The 21,521-nt window shown below is 33.3% G+C and overlaps 1 protein-coding gene across 5 annotated transcripts in view; it reads left to right on the top strand.

Moving 5' to 3' along the window:
* The window catches only part of LOC123713930 (four and a half LIM domains protein 2), a 139,059-nt gene that overhangs the window by 90,682 nt on the left and 26,856 nt on the right, over window positions 1-21,521 (top strand). For 3 of the 5 annotated variants that reach the window (XM_045667823.1, XM_045667822.1, XM_045667821.1), the window contains 4 exons: window positions 6,233-6,380; window positions 7,471-7,684; window positions 8,434-8,537; window positions 8,724-8,867. In XM_045667823.1, coding sequence (XP_045523779.1) covers window positions 6,233-6,380; window positions 7,471-7,684; window positions 8,434-8,537; window positions 8,724-8,867 — 610 coding nt within the window. Of the gene's footprint in view, window positions 1-6,232; window positions 6,381-7,470; window positions 7,685-8,433; window positions 8,538-8,723; window positions 8,868-13,365; window positions 13,502-19,469; window positions 20,176-20,323; window positions 20,718-21,521 lie in introns of those variants that run through there. The other 2 variants (XM_045667828.1, XM_045667826.1) reach the window with 2 other exon arrangements.

The raw sequence follows: 21,521 nt of genomic DNA, 5'->3' as shown, positions 1-21,521 counted from the left end.
AACGGAAATTTGGATCGTGTCTGTAATGGGACAAAAGATAATATAATCTAATATAATAATTGATAAATTTCGTTTTAGTCTTATGTGTGGACTTTAATATAGTTTGATTGTTAAACCTTTATTTATTCAAGTTTATCACATCATAACTAATTCAATACCTTTTTTTTAATAAATGTGGAAATGCATTTGCGCATTCCCCTCAAAGGTTGCAGGGGTATATGGGTCTCGACCCACACCAAAATCTCTGCTGTTCAGAGACTGGGTGAACTACCCACTAAAACCATCTCGAGTAGTTCCTACAAAGCTGCGTTACAGAGGCTCCGAGGTCGATGTCTCTTTCTGCCGGGACTTCAACGGCAATATGCAATACCTACGGTATAATTCACAAAAATCTTTTACAAAAAAAATACACTTAAAATATAGTACAAGGTAAAATAAAATTATCAGAAATATTTGTGAAGCAGAAAAAAATATCCATGGATTAGGTATGAGATACGGACTTAACAATACAGTCTTTAAAATTGATCAGATCAGCCGAATATATCCAGCCACGGATAAGTACTGTTTAGTCTGTTATAATGTTGAAAAATTGGAAACGATACCTCTCGTGCCCGAACCCCTTTGGTTTTTACAGACAAAAAATAAAAACCAATACAGAAATATATATAAATTTAAATATATGTTTTACATAAAGTTAAGTATTTAGTGTGGGGTTGAAACGTCATCTTGGATATAGGATAGGCCACCTAACATCCTTTATCTTTATTATTCGATACTTCCATCCATTGCTTGAATGCTGCAACATCCTTCTTTTCATTATAAAATACACAACATTAATCCAAATTCCACGCAGCTCCACTAATTCCTTATAATACAGCAATTAATTGGTATGCGCAATGTCACAGTTACGCTGCGCTCGCGCCGGTCAACGATCTCGTGTTTACGTTTCTTTTGATCGTTTACATAAACGTCGATATCCCGTACGTCAAAACATTTAATATCAAGTGACTCGAGACTTGAGCCACTCTCGTCAATCCGTCGTTAATTTCTCTGTTTACGATTGGGTACATTAAAAACAACTGTCGACGAAACTACACAAAATTAGTTTACATTTAAAAAATACATGTAAACTTCTGTTTGACTGAATATTTTATAACCAGGTGATAGTTTGAGTTTACTTTATGATCTAAAAAGAAATTTTATCAATAGAAGGAATACTAATTAACCAGAACTGTCAACTATTACGCCACGGAGTAAACAAAAAAATTAAGCTCGTCTAGTTCTATATATTTCTTTAGTTCACTTTTTGTATAAAGTCAAAAATATATTTTTTTTTACATTAATTTACGGCACTTTGCTAAGTGGTACTATTTTGAGTATGGACAATCATAAATCACTGTAACCCGTCACGCAACTGGAAAGCCTAGCCCTTGAACGTGTCATCAGTGATCCTACTAGATTACTTAATATTATTAAAGATATTGTTTCTGAGAAGCAAGAAGCGTAAAAATATTTATAGTTTTGTCACTTAATAAAATAGCTGTCACCTGCCGGTTGTCCGTGTTACTCAAATAATATACAGTATATGGATTCCGAGTTCCATCTCGTGATAGCATGTAACTGAGAGAATCTCTCAAAAGGAATTTTTCTCCTTTTTGCAAAACATCTTATAGAGGCTTGGTAATGATATTACGTATCACCTAAATAAGGCTTTGATGATTATAATTTCAGCACGATAGAACGATGTATTAAAAAGATTGCACATCATACATCACATTGTATAAATTCAATAAGAAAAATGGTGCATATCGTGGGCGCGTTTCACTTGACTTGCGTATTCAATTAATTATATAGGTATATTATGTATGCCGAGATAATTTCTATTAGGCAAGTAGGTGATGAACCTCCTAACACACACCGTCGAGATTTTGGGTCATGCTGGTTTCCTCACGATGCTTTCCTTCACCGTACGCGCCAGTATTAAATGCGCACATTGACAGAAAGTCCGTTGGGTGCACAGACGAGAATCGAACCTACAACCCGTGGGTTGAGACCACTAGGTCAACGCTGCTATTTTATAACTAATTAACCATTGTACGAAAACAACTTAATAGGACAGGTATGAAAAGTATGAAGTTTAAAAAAAATTGTTACTAAGACAGTCACAAGCATACAAAATTACTCGTACAGGTAATGCAGATAACAGACTTCACCTGGTCAGTTGACAAAATTTCCATTTCCCACGATGTTTACAGATTTTCCGCCTACAACCTGCAAGACGTTTTACAATAACTATGGAGAGTATGTTAAGTTTATTAACGAGATAATCTTTTTAATTCTGTAATTCCAGTGAGTATGGGTCCCGTTTCTACGACCAGATTTATCACCTTGCACTGTTGTTATATTTCTTGTATTCTGAATAAATATCACTGTCATATTACGTTTGATATATTGTATTTTCAGACGTAAACCCAGTGTTTTTTAAATATGTTAGTTGAATAACCTGCAAAAATATTTGGAACATATATTTTTTATTCTTAGAATTAGAATATTCTCATAAAACGTGTAGTCATCCTACACGAATGACTCAGAACTCAGTGACGTAATGTTCTTTGTCAGGTGTATTAATATCTTGTTCTATTATTACAAAAAAAAATAAAGTTAAAATACATGAAACTAACTAAATTAAAATTTCAACATAAAAATTGGAATAACCCAGTAACTGAAGTTAAATGTTTAAAAAAAAGCACTACAATGCGTGGTTACTATGTAACACACAGCCGTATTCTCAATTCACTATAAATTAAAATATTATAGTTAGTTAGTTACGATGTTGAAACGAAGCAGGAGGGACCAACCCAAACAATTCTTCAGAAGACTCACCATAGTACACTTTGTAGAAAACGCAAAGAGACGCAATGTCTCTGTGTAGAATGAGAGAATCAAGCGGATCAGTAACACGTTGGAGGTTAACAATTCTACAAGCTCTTCGACCAATTTGGTCAAAAGGCATTTGGGAACACCAGCCCAGAGATGTGAGCAGTATTCCATATGAGGTGGTACTTGAGCCTTGTTGAGTTTCATTATCGGACGTCAAGGCAAAATACAAAATACCATCCGTATCACCTCGACGTCCGTCGTTCCACAACTGAGCGTTTTCTAAGGCAGTTTTTGCCGCGCACCACTATGTGGAACCAGTTGCCCACTGAAGTATATCCGAACCAATTCGACTTAGGGTCCTTCAAGAAAAGAGCGTACTAATTCTTAAAGGCCGGCATCGCACTTGCGAGCCTTCTGGCAATGTAAGTGTCCATGGGCGGCGGTATCACTTAACATCAGGTGAGCCAGTTTCTTTGTTCTTTTGGGTCATTCGGTTACTCTTTCTGACCATCTTCTATCTGTATAACAATACATATTGTCTAAATACTGATAAAACTTTTCTTTGGAGTAGAGAGGTTTTGGGCCGTGGTCACAGGGACTAATTAAAGATTTAAGTTGGCGACTGGTACATAGAACCGGTGAACCCAGAGCTGGTGATTTCTCTGGAGGGAAATACTGCTAGCGTTAAAGGTACACTGCCACAGGGACCAAACCTTTTTATTTTATTATTGCTATGTAGGCTAAGAAAATTATAAATAATGTTATTCTGACTAATTATATACAAAACATTTCCCAATTAGATCTATGGTGAATTAATATTTTAAAAAGCTTCTAAAATTCTTAACAAACTCTTCTAAGTACAGTTGTGTCTATTAAAGCATACACCGGAATAAAAACATTCTTATCAATTAACGTTGTTTCCTGCGGGCGTTATCTTTTCCTCTGACTCATTTGACTACAAATATGACGTATCGTAAATTTAACCTATATATTGTGTAAGGCAAGCATTTAACATTTAATTTTGACATATTGTCCTTAGTTTTCTAGAGATGTGTGGTCTCTGCATCATTAAACTCAGTTTTAGTTTGACTCACCTTTAGCTTGAAGAGTTCAGAGCAACCGAACCAATATTTGGGGTCCTTCAAGAAAAATGATTAATTAAAAAAAAATCTTGCGAGCCTTCTGCCAATTAAAGAGTTCATTATTACTTAACATCAGATGAGCTTTGTGCCCGTTTGGGCCATGTTGCGCGGTCGTCCATTGTTTAAAAATAAATCTTTTAATACATTTAATTCTGTACTAATAAACGCCTTTATATATAAATATCCGTATATCAAAAAAAAAAAAAAGTTAAAATACATGAAACTAACTAAATTAAAATTTCAACATAAAAATTGGAATAACCCAGTAACTGAAGTTAAATGTTTTAAAAAAAGCACTACAATGCGTGGTACTATCTTGAGACGTCCATAATTTTATATTTTTTTCTTCAATTCTCTTGCTTCTCTATACAAATAAGAAATATTGTTAATATATTATAGTGTATTTTGGAATCGGTTTTATTATTATAGCATATTTATTATGTTGACAGTTGAATTATATACAAAACTATCGGATCCGACAGGACTCCTGTAGACACGACAGGACAACGTCTTAAATACACAAAATTCTAATAATGTAAACCACTCCAACGCCATTTGAACACACAAAAAAAATCAAAAAAACTGTCCAGCCGTTGAGGAGTTTAATTACCGGCGCATGCACAGAGGTTTTATATTATACGTAACTCAAACTCAAAATATCATTATTCATATAGGAAAACAAGTACACTTATGAACGTCAAAAAGAAGTTAAATTAATTGTAAATTTATATTTACTACCAGTTCGCAAGTCAAGGGCGTAGAGCAGACAAGAGGAACTGGCAAGAAACTTTCCGCCACTCTTTTTAATCGCTAAGTTTGAGTCATATAAATTGTTTGAACTGAAGCAAATCAATTGCAAGGATTAGGATCATTTAAGTATTCGTCAAATTTATAAAAAGCTTTATTCATTAATTTACGTATATACCAGATGTATGGATAAATAATCTAGATACCGACTGCAGCGTCATATGCTGGGCTAATTTGTGCATCTAAACCATCCAAGGCGGTCAAAAATCAAGTCGGTCCAGCCGCCAAGAGGTGACAAACACACGTGCAATAGAATTACATACATAAAGTTAACGATCTGTAATCACAGGCTTATTAAAGTTCTGTAATTTACATGCAGTCTGAATTAAACCCTACCAACGTCTTTATTTATCTATACGCGGCTAAAACAGAAAACTTGTCTCGTGTATAAGTGCGTTATATTTAGACGTGAAATATGTATGTAAATGGGGGAAGCTATTTGCGTTGCACTCGACATTCTGTTTGCAATGGCAATACAGATTAAAGCTCATACCACAGGTCGGGAGAAATAAGCCTGAAATAAAAAATAATCATTATTTTATTATCGAATTATAATATATTCTTTATTGGTGTTGGACTAGTTGGTTTCAGCGTGCGACTCTGATTCCTGAGGTCGTAGGTTTGAACCTCGGTTGTGCACTAATGATGAGGTCATCGTGGCTGATGGAGATGATGATTGTGCACGATGTGCGAGGCGATCGTGAGAAAACCAGCGTGCCTTAAGCTCCAAAAGTGGACGGTGTGTGTCAGGCATAGGAGGATTACCTTCTTGCCTATTGGAAAACGCAAAAATTATCACGAAAACAATAAAGCAATCTGTAACCAAGACTAAGGCTTAGAAGCCTTCTGTGCATTCGTTTAGAACATTCATAACGAATAGTTTCATAAGTTTCATAAGGTATAAATAAATGAATACATGTAAAGCGGACATTGTTCTAAGGAAGCAAAACTAATGTAGAAATCCATTTGCCCCATACCCAATTGGGGGGGTAATATGCCTTCATATTGCAATGCCAATAACATGTCTTCTAATATCAATCAACGACAACGGATGTCTGGATCATCTGACATGGATCATTGCTTTGAATTCAATTACTAAGCATTGTCTGCGCATACGCATATACAATGTGTGGACTAATTAGTAATCAATAGCGTAGCAAAATAATATTCTACTAATAATACACAATTATTGTTTACGATTGATTCAATAGGAGAATTCTAGGAGAAATTAATTTTTAACTGTATTCCACGGTGACTGGCCTTCCTTGCAAACGCCAAACCTTTTTGTGATTATCTGTGATTAATTTAGAACAAGTAATTTAAAAGCCTTCCAAAATTCGTCTACAACCTACGTCTCAGAAATATAGTGAATTAGGAAACTAATTATCAATTTCTTATTGCAGGAAAACCTGCAAGTCATGTGGTTGCGATCGTCTGAAACACTCGGTGTACCATGAAGAGTTGGGCTCAGTCAGGGACCGACTTGGCCTTCGGGAAACGCGTGGTCACCATGCATATGACAACAGCCCACCTGGACTCACTGCCAAGCAGGTACTATCGTTTTTATATGAAAGAATTCCGGCACCCAAGAAATCAAATTGATTTAAAGTTTCGTATGTTTGCAATGCAACCTTTCTAAGTGCGCATTTTACACTCGCTCGCATGGTGAAAACATCGCCTTAGCTACAGAAAAGTCAATGACATGTGTCAGTTACAAAAGCCTTCGATAAAAAAATTTATCACGAAACAGATACAATTTGTAGCAGAGGGCGTTCCGCACGCGTAGGGAAGGTTATAATATTATTTTTCAAAACGCTTAAACCCGAGCTCGCTCGTGGAAGCAATTTTAAAAATAATAATTTTGTAAGAATTAGGCTGATACAAATATAATTCATATGTAGAAATAAAAAAAAAATGTTTCAAGAGAATGAAATACAATGTTTAAAATTAAAAGTTTTTATAATTCGTTAATTATATAAAAAATAAAATTATTACATTTTTTTAATTAAATTAATCTCTTAGTAAATATTTTTGCACATAATTTTTGTAAAAATGATTAAATTCACACTAATGTAATGTTATATAAAGATACACTGTATAAAGCTTCCTATCTCATTTTCTCCTACGTTAAATGTTATCATTTTATGTGTCTGTCTTTATCACATTCAATCACAAGAATGCTAAAGAAGTTTTCTCTACAAAAGATGAAAAGGCGCATTTCGTTTCATTGTTATTGGTTAAGAACCGTTTCTTCATGTATTTGTCTATCTTTAACCTCTGATACATAACTATAATCACAACAAAACTAGACGCGTCAGTATGTCGGCTTTTGTTTGAAATTTTAACCCATATTTACTTACATCCTTACCTCCCGTAGGATGAGGTGTGTCAAAGGAATTTGTCTAACTCACTCACATGTTACAATATTATTATTATTATTTAATTTATAAGACCCGCCGGGCTCGGGGACTCCTACTTCCGGAACCCGTGTTACCTCTTGTGCTTCTTATTTATGGCAGCACAACCAACATGGCTGATAACCCTTTCCCGGGATACTCTCACACCAGTCTCGAGCCCTAGATCGCACCAGGCTCTTTCAAAAGTCGCTGCATTAATTACTTAACAATTTTTCTGCTTACAGACAGAACTGTACTGGACATCACTAGCCGAGCGTGCTCCAACTATTGGAGGCGCCACGGGCACAGCAGCATGGCGCGCCTGGAGAACACGGGCCCTCGCAACTCAGCTCCCAAAGCAGGATCTATCACTAGAACATTGTAGAAATATAGACGAAACCCACCATAAGCAGTTCGAAGATTTTGTTGCAGCTAGGAATGAAATCGCATTGGATATAGGTAAGCGCCATCTAGATTTTCTACCCCAGACCGTCCCTGGACCCAAACCAAGGACAGGACCATTAAATGAATTAGAAAGTTTTTTTATTTACATCATTTAAATTAAATTTGCCAGTTGCCCTCCTTTTGATTTAATGTTCAATTTTTTATATATTGTAGTGTAACGAAGTGTAAATAAATAAAATAAATAAATTATAATTTAATTAATCATTTCATACATTATTTAAACAATATATACCCATTGAAAAAAAAACAATACAACTTTATACAGTAATAGATTTAAATAATTACAAAAAGATTAACTTTTTATTAGAGTATAGGAACTGAGACGAAGCAAACCTTTTGTGAATTCTCTCATTATTTATACATTGTGTCATGCTAACAAATTTACCATATGAACATCATCTCACCATATTGAATATTTATATTTTGAAGGACCAATGATAACTTAACATTAATAACAACATAAAGATATTAATTGTGCAATACTTAGTTTTAGTTTTAGACTATAAAATTTATATAATTCCGTTAGTGTTAAGTAAATGAATTACTTCAAATATCTATTAACAATATAAATATTTTTTCTTATTGAAAGAATATAAAATTATATCAATTGTCTCTCTTGTTCGTTTCAAATCTCATAGCATCGCATTATTCACAACACAAGACAATAGTAAAATGACTGTATGGGAAAGAGTGTACGTTCATTATTCTATGTTTGTTATTAAACATTTAATTATTTATTGCAGGTATCGCTAGTCAATATCACGGAATATCAACTATCTGTTATGGTTGCTTGAAACAAATACGTACTGGCAGTATTGTTATTCAGGCTCCAAAGCTTGAAGAAGAGGTAAAGAAATATACATTACGGTTTTCAGAATAAGCGCCATCTCTCGACAATTATTAAAACTATGTTTATTTTGATTACACTATTTGACACTAGATGGCAAGATTACCAAGATTTTTACAAATATCTGCTTTTAAAACATTAACTATACAATACTTTTATAAGATTGACAAATTTATTTGTTTTTAGGAATATTACCATCCATCGTGTTTTTCGTGCTCAGTATGTGACGAGTTGTTGGTGGAGCTCGCCTACTGCACGCTAGATGGCAGGCTCTTCTGCATCCGGCACTATGACGAACGGTTGAAGCCTAGATGCCATGCCTGTGACGAGGTGAGTACTTTTTATAAAAACAGAGTTTATACTATTTCCAAGTTGCCATTGAATTTTTGTATAAACTACTGCAACCTTTAAACGTGAAATTAGATAAGTACCGAGCCACCATGGTAACGATGTAATTTCCAAATAAAATAATTACCAAACATCGTACTAATTTAGGCCAATTTATAACCTTAGGAGTCAAAGAGCAGTAAAATAGAAATACATTTCATACAAATTTAATCAAAACAATCTTTGCTCTGACATAACTCTACTGGGACTAGTTTAGTCATTGCTCGGTGGTATGTTAATTAATAGACTTCCTACATTAAGTACTCAAGTATCGATATATGTAAGGAAACCTAAATCCGCAGTTATAACATTAAATAACGTGCGTCTCGAAACAACTCAAAATTATTTCTTAAAAGCTGTGGTGACTTGGCTCAAACGTGTTACTGAACTTTGTTCATGTAAGTATTTTACCGAAACAATTGTCAAAAATCACACTATATATGTAAAATCATCGCTGAAATTGTTAGGAACGCACTATAAGGAAAACAAGCAAATACATTTTGATAGTTTTTATTTTATTAATTTATAATCCTGTATAGGTTAAGAAATTTGTAATGTATGTTGTAAATAAATAATCTTATATTGTTAATTTATAAATATTCATATGTATTTTGTTATATTTTTTTCTCGTCATTATCGTAGTAGCTTAGTGCTGTAAGGAGTTGTATTTTTGTAAAATAAATATACAATCGATCATATTCCAAACACATCTTGTCGTAATTTCGCGTTCTATTCAGCAATTGTAATGATTCATAATTATGCAACTTGCATGTTATTTCGGTCTGTCTCTATATAGGAAGCTGAGGGCTGCCAACTTGTAATCACTATTAATAATATTTGTTGATTAACGATTCAATGTATATATGAACGTGATCAATGCATATTAGCTTACTAATTATTTTTGAGCATATCAATCAATAATTTTCGTTGCTGGGCAACGAACATTTGTTGTGTTCCACATGCTTTTTATTGAATTTACTACCAGCCGGTGGGGATTAAATATTTTGGTAATAAATATGGCCTAGGTTACTCAGGGATAATGTGGCAGTCTAAAGATGAATGAATTTTTCAAAACGGTCCAGTAGTTTTCGAGTATTCACACGTACAAGAAAACAAATCTTACATCGACACTGCAAATAAGAAAATTTTAATATTTTGATTCTAAATTCATTGGAAATAACTGTCATTACTGTTTAACCCTGAGATATAGTTAGCTAATTTATGTAAGTCAATCTCAAATGGTGAATAAAATTTTTAATTTTTCGAAGCTCTTTATCTATAATTAGCATTATACCTGTCTACATCATAGCGGCCGCTTGACATTTAACAGACAATCTTAAGATACATTGTATAAACGAGATGCCCGAGTCGAGTAATCGTTGTTCATTTGTTCAGGTGTTTTATTCCAGGAAAAAATATGGGGCCTGTATCGCTTCTTTATTTTGATTATATCCTTTTGTTTGGCGATTGACATACAAATTATAGTGAAATACCTACGAGCATACCACATATTTCTAAACAAAACATAGATAAGGAAAAATTAATTTTTGATAATACAAATTTCTAAATTACATTTAAGGTTAATAATATTAGATTTTTGATATTTCTCAAAAGTATCGAAATCATTCCAACCTACAATAAATGGGAACTATATCATAAGGCAGAAATAAAATGAAATATAAATACATATTTAAAACAATTTAATTTATAACATATAAATAAAATCGCACGTTTGCGAAGACTGAGCTGTTTGACAAGAGGTTAAGAAGCAATTCAGATTATTTTTTGTGACTATAGGAACCGACACGATTTTTTTTTAAATTGTATATTGGCTAATTAACATAATTTCAAGCCAGAACGCTAATCTAAGCAGGAGTCGCACCAAGCTGGTAAACACTTAAACAGGTCGTCAAGTTTTTACGTGCTTAATTATCATTTTACATTACATAATTACACATATTATATTTGGATCGAAGTCTTCGACGAGATTAAACTCCTAAGATTGGATTAGGATTAGACAGGCGAAGACATTTATTTACAGCCACATCAATAATTTTTTTAGTAATTTATCGTTAAATCAAGTTAATTTACTCTGTAACACTTTTTAAACCTGTATATATCGATTCTCAACCATTTTATGTCGCGACCCACGAAAAAGCCAATAAAGGTAAGTTAATCAGTCTTGCGACCCCACTGTAAAATTATCATTTAGTTTTATAACACTCATTCATATCACCACTTTATAAACGATTTGTTTGTATTTTATTTTTCAACAGACTGCGGCCTATCTAAAAGACTAGATTTTTCATACTATCATAATATACAGGCTATATATATTCTAAAACGTATGTCAAATATTCGTAATGTTATAAAACTTCCTTGCAACTCGAGATTTTAGTCACTTAGACACTATACAAAGCCAAAACAGATTACATAAACAATATATGTGAAAAAGAAAATTGAAATTTAACATTAAACAAGCGACAAATAATACTTAATATCCAAATAAATAACTAAACTGTTACTCCTAAACAAAGTCAAAGTCTTCTCGCCTCTTCAAATATTTCCTCACATCCCCTTTGTTGAGGTGGAAAATATCAATATCCTCGTAGTTAAGTATTCAAAAATGGAATTTTTACTGCCCAAAAGTTACCAGAAGTTGCGGTTATAAAACGAAAATAAACCAACATACTGTGCAGAATAGTTCACACCTAATCATGTCTATACTGACTCAGTATTTCTACACATTGCGAGAAACAAACTCGCCTTCGCATTTTTTATCTTAATAAGAGTGAACATATCTGTGGAATATTTTAACTGTGGTAAATGTGAGTATTTGGTCAACTATAACCTCACGTACATAACTAACTACAACAAGAATATGTGGGACAGACAATTGTCAAATTAAACATAAACCTTAAGATTATTTTATCTTAAATTGTGTAAAAATATATTTCCGGTTAATAATATGTATATACAAAGACAAGAAAACACAATAAATATACCTAATGCCCGCTGCAACTAATAAATAATCAACGCAACCCAAGATCGTAATTTTACAAAGTACGACTGAAAAACTTGTGTCCATTGTCATGTACATAAAAAAATACTAGAAATAACTAAGAAACAAAGATGGCGCTTTTTAAATGTAAAATGGCGCGAAATATTAGGTCTAGTTGTGACCCAGATGTCAACCTTTGTCCTTGTCTATACTCTATAGTTACAGCTTTCGCAGATCTGTGAAGGTCTATGACAATTAATAAGCCTAGTTCAATAATTTAAACATTTTGTGGTTATCTAATATATTTAAAAAAAAAACATAATAAACACAAAAGAACAATTGAAGTTGTCATTGTCATTCTTAAGACTTAAATGTTTTTCAAAATACAAATTTAATTTATTTATTTATCGAAAATTGATTGATATTTATAGTTTAGTTTTAAAGTAAACAGATAGACTGCTCTTACGCTGGTGTAGAATTAAGTCATTCATTTATCTCTGTACTAAAAGTCATTAAAATTATCATTATAGTTTGAAAATATTAGTAAGTATTTTAATTGATAAACTCTTCTTTAGTAATTTTAAATTATTTTCCATTTTCCGATCAACTTCTACAAATCTTTAAATTATCAAATTAAATAATTTTGTGATACATATCGTACGCCCAATCCTATCAAAAGGTGACCTAGATTATCCAAATTATGACTACATTACCGAATCTCGACCAACTATTACATTTGCACAATAAATTATACTCTTCTATACGAATTTGGGTTAGCTTTCAGTTGAGTACAGTCGTGAATAATATCAAAATTTACTAAACCACATTTTGTTTTGAGTATCCCCAACAAAAGCGGAAGATAGGTCTTGTTAATTTAAATCAGTTTGAGTACTGAGGATAAAAATTTTCGTAGAAATACCACAAGTATACTTTCAGATGAAATTAACAAAAATTATCAGCAAATATATTATTTTAATTTGTCTATAAGGTGCTTAAAAAATCTTGTGTCTTTTGTTAAAATGGCTTTGCGTTGTTTATACTTTCGTTTCCACTGAACTCGTCGAACAAATGCATCTTATAATTCAGTCGTAGGTATTTTATAGTAAAAAATACTGTAGTAAATCTGTATGTTATCTGTTTTCTTAAATAAGATATTTATATATATTCTGTAATTGTCCGTGCTTTTTACTCTGTAATTGTATAGATATTGTAACATACTAATATTGCAAATCAAAGAAATATATATTTGTCGTAAGTATTACTTAATTGTGTATTGACATCTATAAGAGACATTCAGAAAATTTAGAATCAACAATTTTATGACGCGGATATTTTAAATGTCAGTATAATTGGACAAGACATCTTACTCGAAAAAATCGATTTTCCGCACCGCGGAAGCGATCTAAGATCGATTCTCTAAATAGCGTTCGATCTCTTTGAAGTTGTCGTTGCAATAAATATAATTAACACGCGAACTAATGCTTGCTGGTTTAATACTCTTCGAACTACGAATGTGAACGCGTCTCCAGACCAAAAGTTACAAAGTTTTACGAGTGCCTTCTGAGTGAGTGTTTTTGTAAGTAGAACCGTAATTTAATTGTGCACAGGTAGGTCAAATCAAGTTGTTAACGAAATGTTATAAAATGCTCTATTTATTTGAATTATGAATAAATTATAATATCTGACTAATTACTACATGCATGGCGGTCTTTTAGTTTTTTCTTATTCATAATAATAATCTAGTGGCTGGACAAATTTTTGTCCTTAGCATCACATTGCACTTTTTTCTTTTGAATTCGGATAATTTGGCAACTAGGTGACATATGTGCCAATCTCCTATGTTTCTCATTTGTATTGACTGTACAATAGGTTATATTCGTTCTATTAACATTTACCTATGTTCTATTGGTTACTCATACTCATAATGCTAATTTTACATAATTAATAAATTACAATATGATAGATTAGTTTTATCTACTCCCTACTAGATGGCGCATTCTTACAGTAGTCAAATGTGTCTAATTCACAAAAATAATGGTAGTGTTTATTCAATTTAAAAAGGAATACTTATAGTACTATATAATGTAATTATGTATACAAAACGTCTTTTTCTAGTTACACTACTTGCCGCTAGATGTTGTATTTGTATTCATCCGTTATATTTGACGTTGCACAAAATTGCCTAAATGTTAAAAACTCTTACCTACAGTTATTTAGTTCTATATTATAGATAGAAGATAATTGTAACCAAAGGTGTATATAAAAAATATACTAAAATACTATTTTTTTTAAAGTACTCTTCAAAGGTCTGACTTTTGATACACTCGACATAAGTTCTGAACCACCGATACAATATTCATATTCACGGGTATGTCCTAGTAAGTTACCATATATACATATTGTGCTTATATTCATATTGCACATCAATTCATATTGTGCTTTTGAACTCAGCATCAATAGACTCACATGACTGGACAAGAACCGATTTTACAACAAATGCCTATTAATAGAAATACTTACAAAACAGCTTTTGTTAGTGAATTTCTACATATCCTGTTAAAATCATCCAAATCAAATTGATTTACCAAAACAAATGCCGAGAAAAACAAATGAGTATCACTGTCCAAATTTTTACGTCACACGTCGCGTTTGAACCCTACACCAAATTTTTCTCATGCACGAGGAATGCAGCCGGTTTAAATGACAGAAATGTAAAGTCCATGAGGGCGTTATGACGAACGTATCATTCTAGCCCCGAACTTGATCGATTGGCACTTTGGCAGAACCTGTCAATCGCTCTATGTACGAACACCATCTTGGCATCGTCGCAAGTCAATGACTTCATGGAAAATCTAAAACGATACATTTGTTTAAAAAATTGGCACTCAAGAGTAAAATATGCAGAATATTATTTTATTATGTCTTGTATTCGGATTACAATCTTGGCGCATTATAAGCGCTAATAGAAGTACTCAATTTAACAGACACGGATGGCTATACATGTTTGGATTTTGTGCTTTTTGACTTTTACAATACAAGCAGGTAGCAGTTAGCCTAGGAACGTAATCATTTTTTATGTAACAGGAGGCAAACGGGCAGGTGGCTCATCTGATGTTACGTGATACCGCCCATGGACACTCAAATTTCCAAAAGACTTGCGTTGCCGGCTTTTTACGAATTAGTACGCTCTTTTCTTGATGGACCCTAAGTCTAATTGGTTCGGAAATACTTCAGTAGGCATCGGTTACACATAGTGTCTATTTATTATTTGTTCCAATTGAGAGATTCAATTGTAATTGTAGAGTGCATCAAATAAAATGTAAGCATTTGCTTATTTTGTATTTTGTAATATTTATGAAAAACTATTCAAGGCATTTTAATTTTAGCATACGAATAAATATATCGTAATATGTGGGTCATAAAATGGCTTCATAATCCCTAAAAACATTCCACTTACGAGAATGACACTTGTAAAGTTACCTACACCGCTACCGCTACCGCTACCTACCGCTTTTATTCCTTGACGTTCTGGAATATAACTTTATTATGCTCAATGCACTAAAATGACGGAGTCATCAATCAAGGCATGGAGTGGGTTAAAGAACCAACCTAGAAAAGACTAGGCGGGATGCTCTCTGGCCCACCTGGGGGACATAGGACTTTAAGTCAAGCCAATATATAGGAGTAAAAGGGCACCTGATGTTATGTGCGTATGGACAGTCAATGTCAGAGGGCTCGCATGTGCGTTGCCAGCCTTTTTAAAAAGTGATACGTTTTTTATTAAAAGACTCGATTTGGTTCGGAAATACGTCTATTAAAAGTATCACATATTTGTAATAAAATTAAAACAATCAAATAAACAAGTCTATAAAAACCAAGATGGTTCAGCCGAAAGTAAACAACTCCAAAAATAAGCTGGAGTGATGACATGTGTAATTAATTTGTCACTTCGCATACCGACATTGGCCAGTGGAAAACATTTTGATGAAAGGTATTTAATATTTGTAGATATTCACTGTTGATATGAAGAAACGGTATTTCGCTTTATAATAGCAATTATTGTTTACAGAAGTGTTTCTTTTCTCGTACTGTGAGTGAATAATTAAGAATATTTTTCTAAGTGGAACGAGACCCTGCGTGGCAGCTATAGGAACTTACATAACTCTTGTTTCCTTTAATTTTTTCATATTATCTATAAAGTACAGTCGAACTATATCAGACAATGCTGTCAATATAAGAAAAATAATTTAGCTCAACGACCTCGAATCCCTCTTTTTTCGGAAGAAAAAACATTCCGCACAGTCTCTGAGCACAATTATTTCAATACGAAAAACAGTATCAACCTGATTTAAAATAAACTCGCACTTATAAAAATATTAATGTTCATAAAATACAATTCGGCATCTTCTACCGGGATTCTGCGGAGGACTAATGCCTGCAGCTGAAGTCCATCAGACCTGGAGGCAAAATACAAAATCCTTTCCACCTCAACGCCTGGCGTTCCAAAACATTTTATTTCTGGAAGCAGCTGCCAGTTCAGGTATTACCGATCCGATACGACTAAGGGCACTTCAAGAAATCATACCATTCCCGGAAAGCTCAGCAACACCAGCCCCCAGCATGTCCAGGTGTGAACAATCGTTTTATTTCAAATAACCCTTCTACGTTTGCCTCCTGTCCAATATAAAGCAGTTAGCAAATGTTTAAAAACAGTGATATAACACGACAATTACGCACATAACTTCTTCTATCTCATTCATAAGTTTCTTGAATGAAAAAGTCTATTTCCTAAGCACAGCTTTACGATAAAAACGTGCGTTTCTTGGCACATCATATAACCTACATTTGTTTTCCTACGCAACTTGATAATAGTCTCCTTGAAAGCCGCCGTTCAATGCTCTCTACCGTTATTTTCGTTGTTGACACACATAACGATTTTCGTTACGATTATTTTATTACTACTACTACGACGATGAAAAAAATATAGAATGTTTTATTTAACGACAAACGATTGACTCTTTAATAATGAAGTTTTTAAGTAATCTAACTAATTGTAAAGCAATGGTTCAGTGTGATTTACTGCGGTCCACTCGTGCGCACGGCCCGCCCGTGACGTCATCGCGTATCGAGTTACTCGCGTGGCTAACTCCGTACGCGGAGGATAACTTTCACTTTACCCCAAGGTCATTGGAAAGATTCCTCGCAAGGATCGATAAAACATCGCTAAATTGTATTTGTGTCTATTTTAATCCCGCTGAAAGAAATTGATTACGGTCTAGAAAGATAGATGAATATATTTATTTATAAGTTCTAAATCAATGTGTTTACATAAAATTATACCAGAAAATAAGACATCTTTTTTTTAAAAATATTTATGTAAGAATGGACGTTGATATAACTTTAACAAATCATTCTGTATTTTTAAAAGAAAACCAATATACAAAATTATGTGGATTTTCTGGTCACAGGCGCAAATAATTATGGCTGGCAATTATTTATTTCCCCTAAAACAAAAACATAAAGTTTATAAATTAAAAACGTCAAAAGTATCAAATATAGATTTTCCCTCGTGCGTCTATCATCAAATACCGACTTTGATAATGAATAATTTAATAGATTAGAAAACTAATTATCATAAAATTTAAACACACAATAACATACTGAATATACTCTAAACTTATTTAGACTATGTATTTGCGTGTTGTTCCCACGAGAATGTAAGCGCATGCTCCTATTTCACCATGCCTACTGCTGATAGAGGACAAATCTTTGTTTTATTTTTTGTATTATTAATTAACTATTAATTACTAAAGATGCCATGTAGAACATGGTATAATAAATGCAGATTAAAAACAGTGGTGAAGAGTTTATTGCCAGTCCTTTTCGTCCGTTCTACGCACTGGCACGCGAGCAAGCAGTAAATGTAAAACAAGAAACATTTAGCATTTAATATATATTTCTTTATTGACGTTTATAATTGTACATTATGTAAATTTTTGAATAAAAAAACGCTTGAATTAAAATGAAATACATTGCTTCTCATGTTTGTCATATTACGTAATTATGTATCATAATTATTACTCACATTAGTTTGTTTATACATACCTCGTCTGCTAATAGCTATTTGACTGCCGTGATAAATATAATCCACCGAGAATATACTGACCGACACTGGCATACTGATCAGTAATTTCTCTTTATTAAATAAATTTTATCAATTATCTAAAGTTTTTTGAGGTACGTTTAAATCGACGTCTGTAATTTGTCTAGATGCCGTAAGATAACTAAACTATTTTAATACTTTTATTCCTATCAGATATCAGTGTCCTTACTAGGCGGTCGAACAAGCTTCATTCTAAAAAGCTCTTCAGTTTATGATTAAATATACATTGTCAATATTTTCAAAATGAACAAGAGCGGTTTTATAATCGTTTAACAATGAATGAAGTAAACGAAAATAATTTATTTTTTATTATTGCATAATATATAAACTAAAAGTACAGAAAACACAAAAAAAACACTAAGGGAACCTGCCTGAAGGGATACACAACAGTAAAAAATTTTTAAAAGAGTTTAAAGTAAATTAATTTAATTTTTAACTATACGGCACTACATTCAGTACTTTTAATTTTCAGTCAAGCGTTTAATTATAATTGAAATGTTATATTTTCATTCTGCTTTCCTCTGAAATAATGACGTCAAATTGCTACTCCGCTAATTTAAAAAAACGCGTTGTTCGGCGTAAGTATAAAATATAAGGGAGTATATAAAGGTCACTATGAAATCACTTTCGTTAGAAATTATAATTCGTTTTGACAGATCGAAACTTTCCGATTGCTTAGTATCGGTAGTTACTGCGTTCTGAATCAAAATAGTAACACCCCCCTGTAATAAAAGAAATAAGACTATGTTAAATATTTATAAAGTGGTTTTGTAGCTAACATATTGCTTTAAACAATTTATATTTCCTTTTTTTCCTTTTCTAATTCTTCTCTGAGGAAACATTTATGTTTGTATATAGTAAATAGATTATATACAAAATGTTTCCTCTATATATTTTTATCTTAATTTTCATCTTATGATTATGATATATCCCGCGTAAATTATTGAGAAAATCTCTTTAGGTTTTTAAATACTTCGATGGTAATAATTTTCTGGCACAATGACAAAATTATTATTTACAGCGTAAAATTTGGAAGCCATTTTTAATAAATTTCGAGAGCTCGGCGCGTGCGCAAGTAACTCGATTTTTATCCTCATGAGGTCGATGACTCACGCTGGATTTAGTGGATTGAGAACTATTTCTAGACACAGTTTCAATGTCAAGTGTCATACAAATTCTTTATTACATTTCTCATTACTCAAAAGAAAATATAAATACTTGTTATTTTCGATTTGCTTTATTGGACATAGCTATATAAATGCATTATTTCGCTGTGCAGAAGCCATGACGAATATTTTAACCAAACAATCGTTCTTACATCTAGTCACAATGCCAAACGCAATTCTAAATGTGGACACAATCTTTGGCAAGTGCAATATTTTAATTTCAGTTCATATCTTGCCCTAGAGACCGCTGCATCCGATCCCAGCCCTATCAATCGTCACCACCCTACCTCTCCAGTGACCAGTGACAATGGGTCTCCTATTATCTGTTATTATAACGTACGCTGGGTTCAACGAAGCCGTAGAATGTATTAGACACATATTAAGCGGAATCGTCCCCGAAGCCGAGCCAAATTTTCAAGATCTAGTTGAATACTATACGAGACTTCTCCGAAAGGCAGCAAATCGAGACTGGACTATAGAATGCGGTCAGGGATACCTCTATTTAACTGAAAATAACGACGGATGCATTAAGACAGCGGCTGTTAAATTTTACGGCGACAAAACTAACTCAACAGCTTTATTGTTCTCAACAAAAATATCTAGCTTTGGCCAAGATTCCATTGAAGATAACCGAGCAAACGGTGATTATAAACCCGAAAGGTATTCGACAAAGACGAAAACTATAATCTCGCAGGCGGCAGAATCGTACAGTGTTGGAAATAAAAAGGTATCACCAACTTCTTCTGAAACCGTTTCAGATACGAATGATTCTGAAGATAAAAATCACAACGGCGAATACAATAAAGATAAGTTGACGTGGGAGTACATACCTAAGAGCACTTCTCCATTACCCGAAATAAACTTTCAATCACACGACGACGATAAAATTGGAGACGATGCTTACAGCGAAAACTATTTAAGGTTAATATTAAGTGTCTTTATACTGCACCTCATCCGTCATGTCACAGTCATGCTCTGTAGTGACGTAGCTTTCCTTTCATTGTCTCCACAGGCCATTAAAACCCCTATGCATGGAACAATGACTCATTATTCTATAAATCTGTTTAAGATCACTAGATGGAATAAAGTGCAAACCACTTCAACGAAACGACCCGAGTGGTAGGAGGAGATCTTTTCGAAAACGTAAATCATCATCTTCGAACTCATCGAAAGAGTCGCGAGCCTCACGCGAGGAGGAACTGAAAGTGTTTACATCACTCGAGGAGGAAGAGTTCAAAAGCATGAGTAGAGAGAATAATTACACAGGTTTTGGGAGCGCTCCTTATTTAGCGACGCATTCTTATTCCAGAAGTCGGTCGCGGTCAAAAGAGAAGTACAATAGCGTTGATGAAACTTCAAACAATCGTAGCGAGGAGAGATTGGAAGTGACGCATCAGAGTCTTCCAAGGTTAGGTTCATTTGAAGAGAGAGATGAAATCAAAGAGACGGGACAAGACAATGAGGTAAATGAAGAATCGGAAGATGTTGATTTCTGGTCTAATATCGCTGATTAGCTTTCGAAGCACGAACGCTGTGTTAAGCTTATACGTGCATGACTGAAATATATTTCTATTTAATTATCCTTGCGTTTGTTTTACAAATCCCACGTAGTTCACCATCCTTTGAGACTGGAAATTGGTATTAGGCTTTAATGTTTGGCTTCCATAAGCAAAATGCACAATAATATTAAACGAAGTACGATACGTTTAAGTATCAGTAATCTCACCTATAACCTGGTAGACCTGGACCGCGTTACAGGAAATCGCGTTGTAGGAGCCCTCGTAAAATCAGTTTGTAAACAATTCAAAAACTAGGAAGATGAATTTAATAAAGTTTTTTAGTTTAATGTTATACCAACACAATCAGGTGCAAATGTACGCGTAACTAATTATGGGCTTCACAAATCATTATAAAATTCACACTATAGAAATCTCAGCGTTAAAGGGGGGAACACTGTATTATGATGACTCTGAACTTAAAATTCGTAAAAGTAAACATTGCGCAAGAAATCCAAGAATAATCTATGGGAAACCTCGACCTACTTCAGTTAAATTCGTTCAGCTGTTCTACATTGCAATTCGATGCGAAGAAAACTATGAAAAAAAAGATTATATTAGATTCTAACTAAACCGTTATTGATTAATTTTTATATGTATAACAACGATTTTTTCTGACATTTGTTATTAAAACTTTGCCAACCTTCATTTATATTAGTATTTTCATTATTATTATATACATTTGGTTGTAAACTCATTCAAAACAATACA

The sequence above is a fragment of the Pieris brassicae genome, chromosome 9 (assembly GCF_905147105.1).
Source record: "Pieris brassicae chromosome 9, ilPieBrab1.1, whole genome shotgun sequence".
Lineage (NCBI taxonomy): Eukaryota > Metazoa > Arthropoda > Insecta > Lepidoptera > Pieridae > Pieris > Pieris brassicae.
Note: the sequence above shows the minus strand (reverse complement) of the source record. Positions and strands in the feature narration are given on the sequence as shown.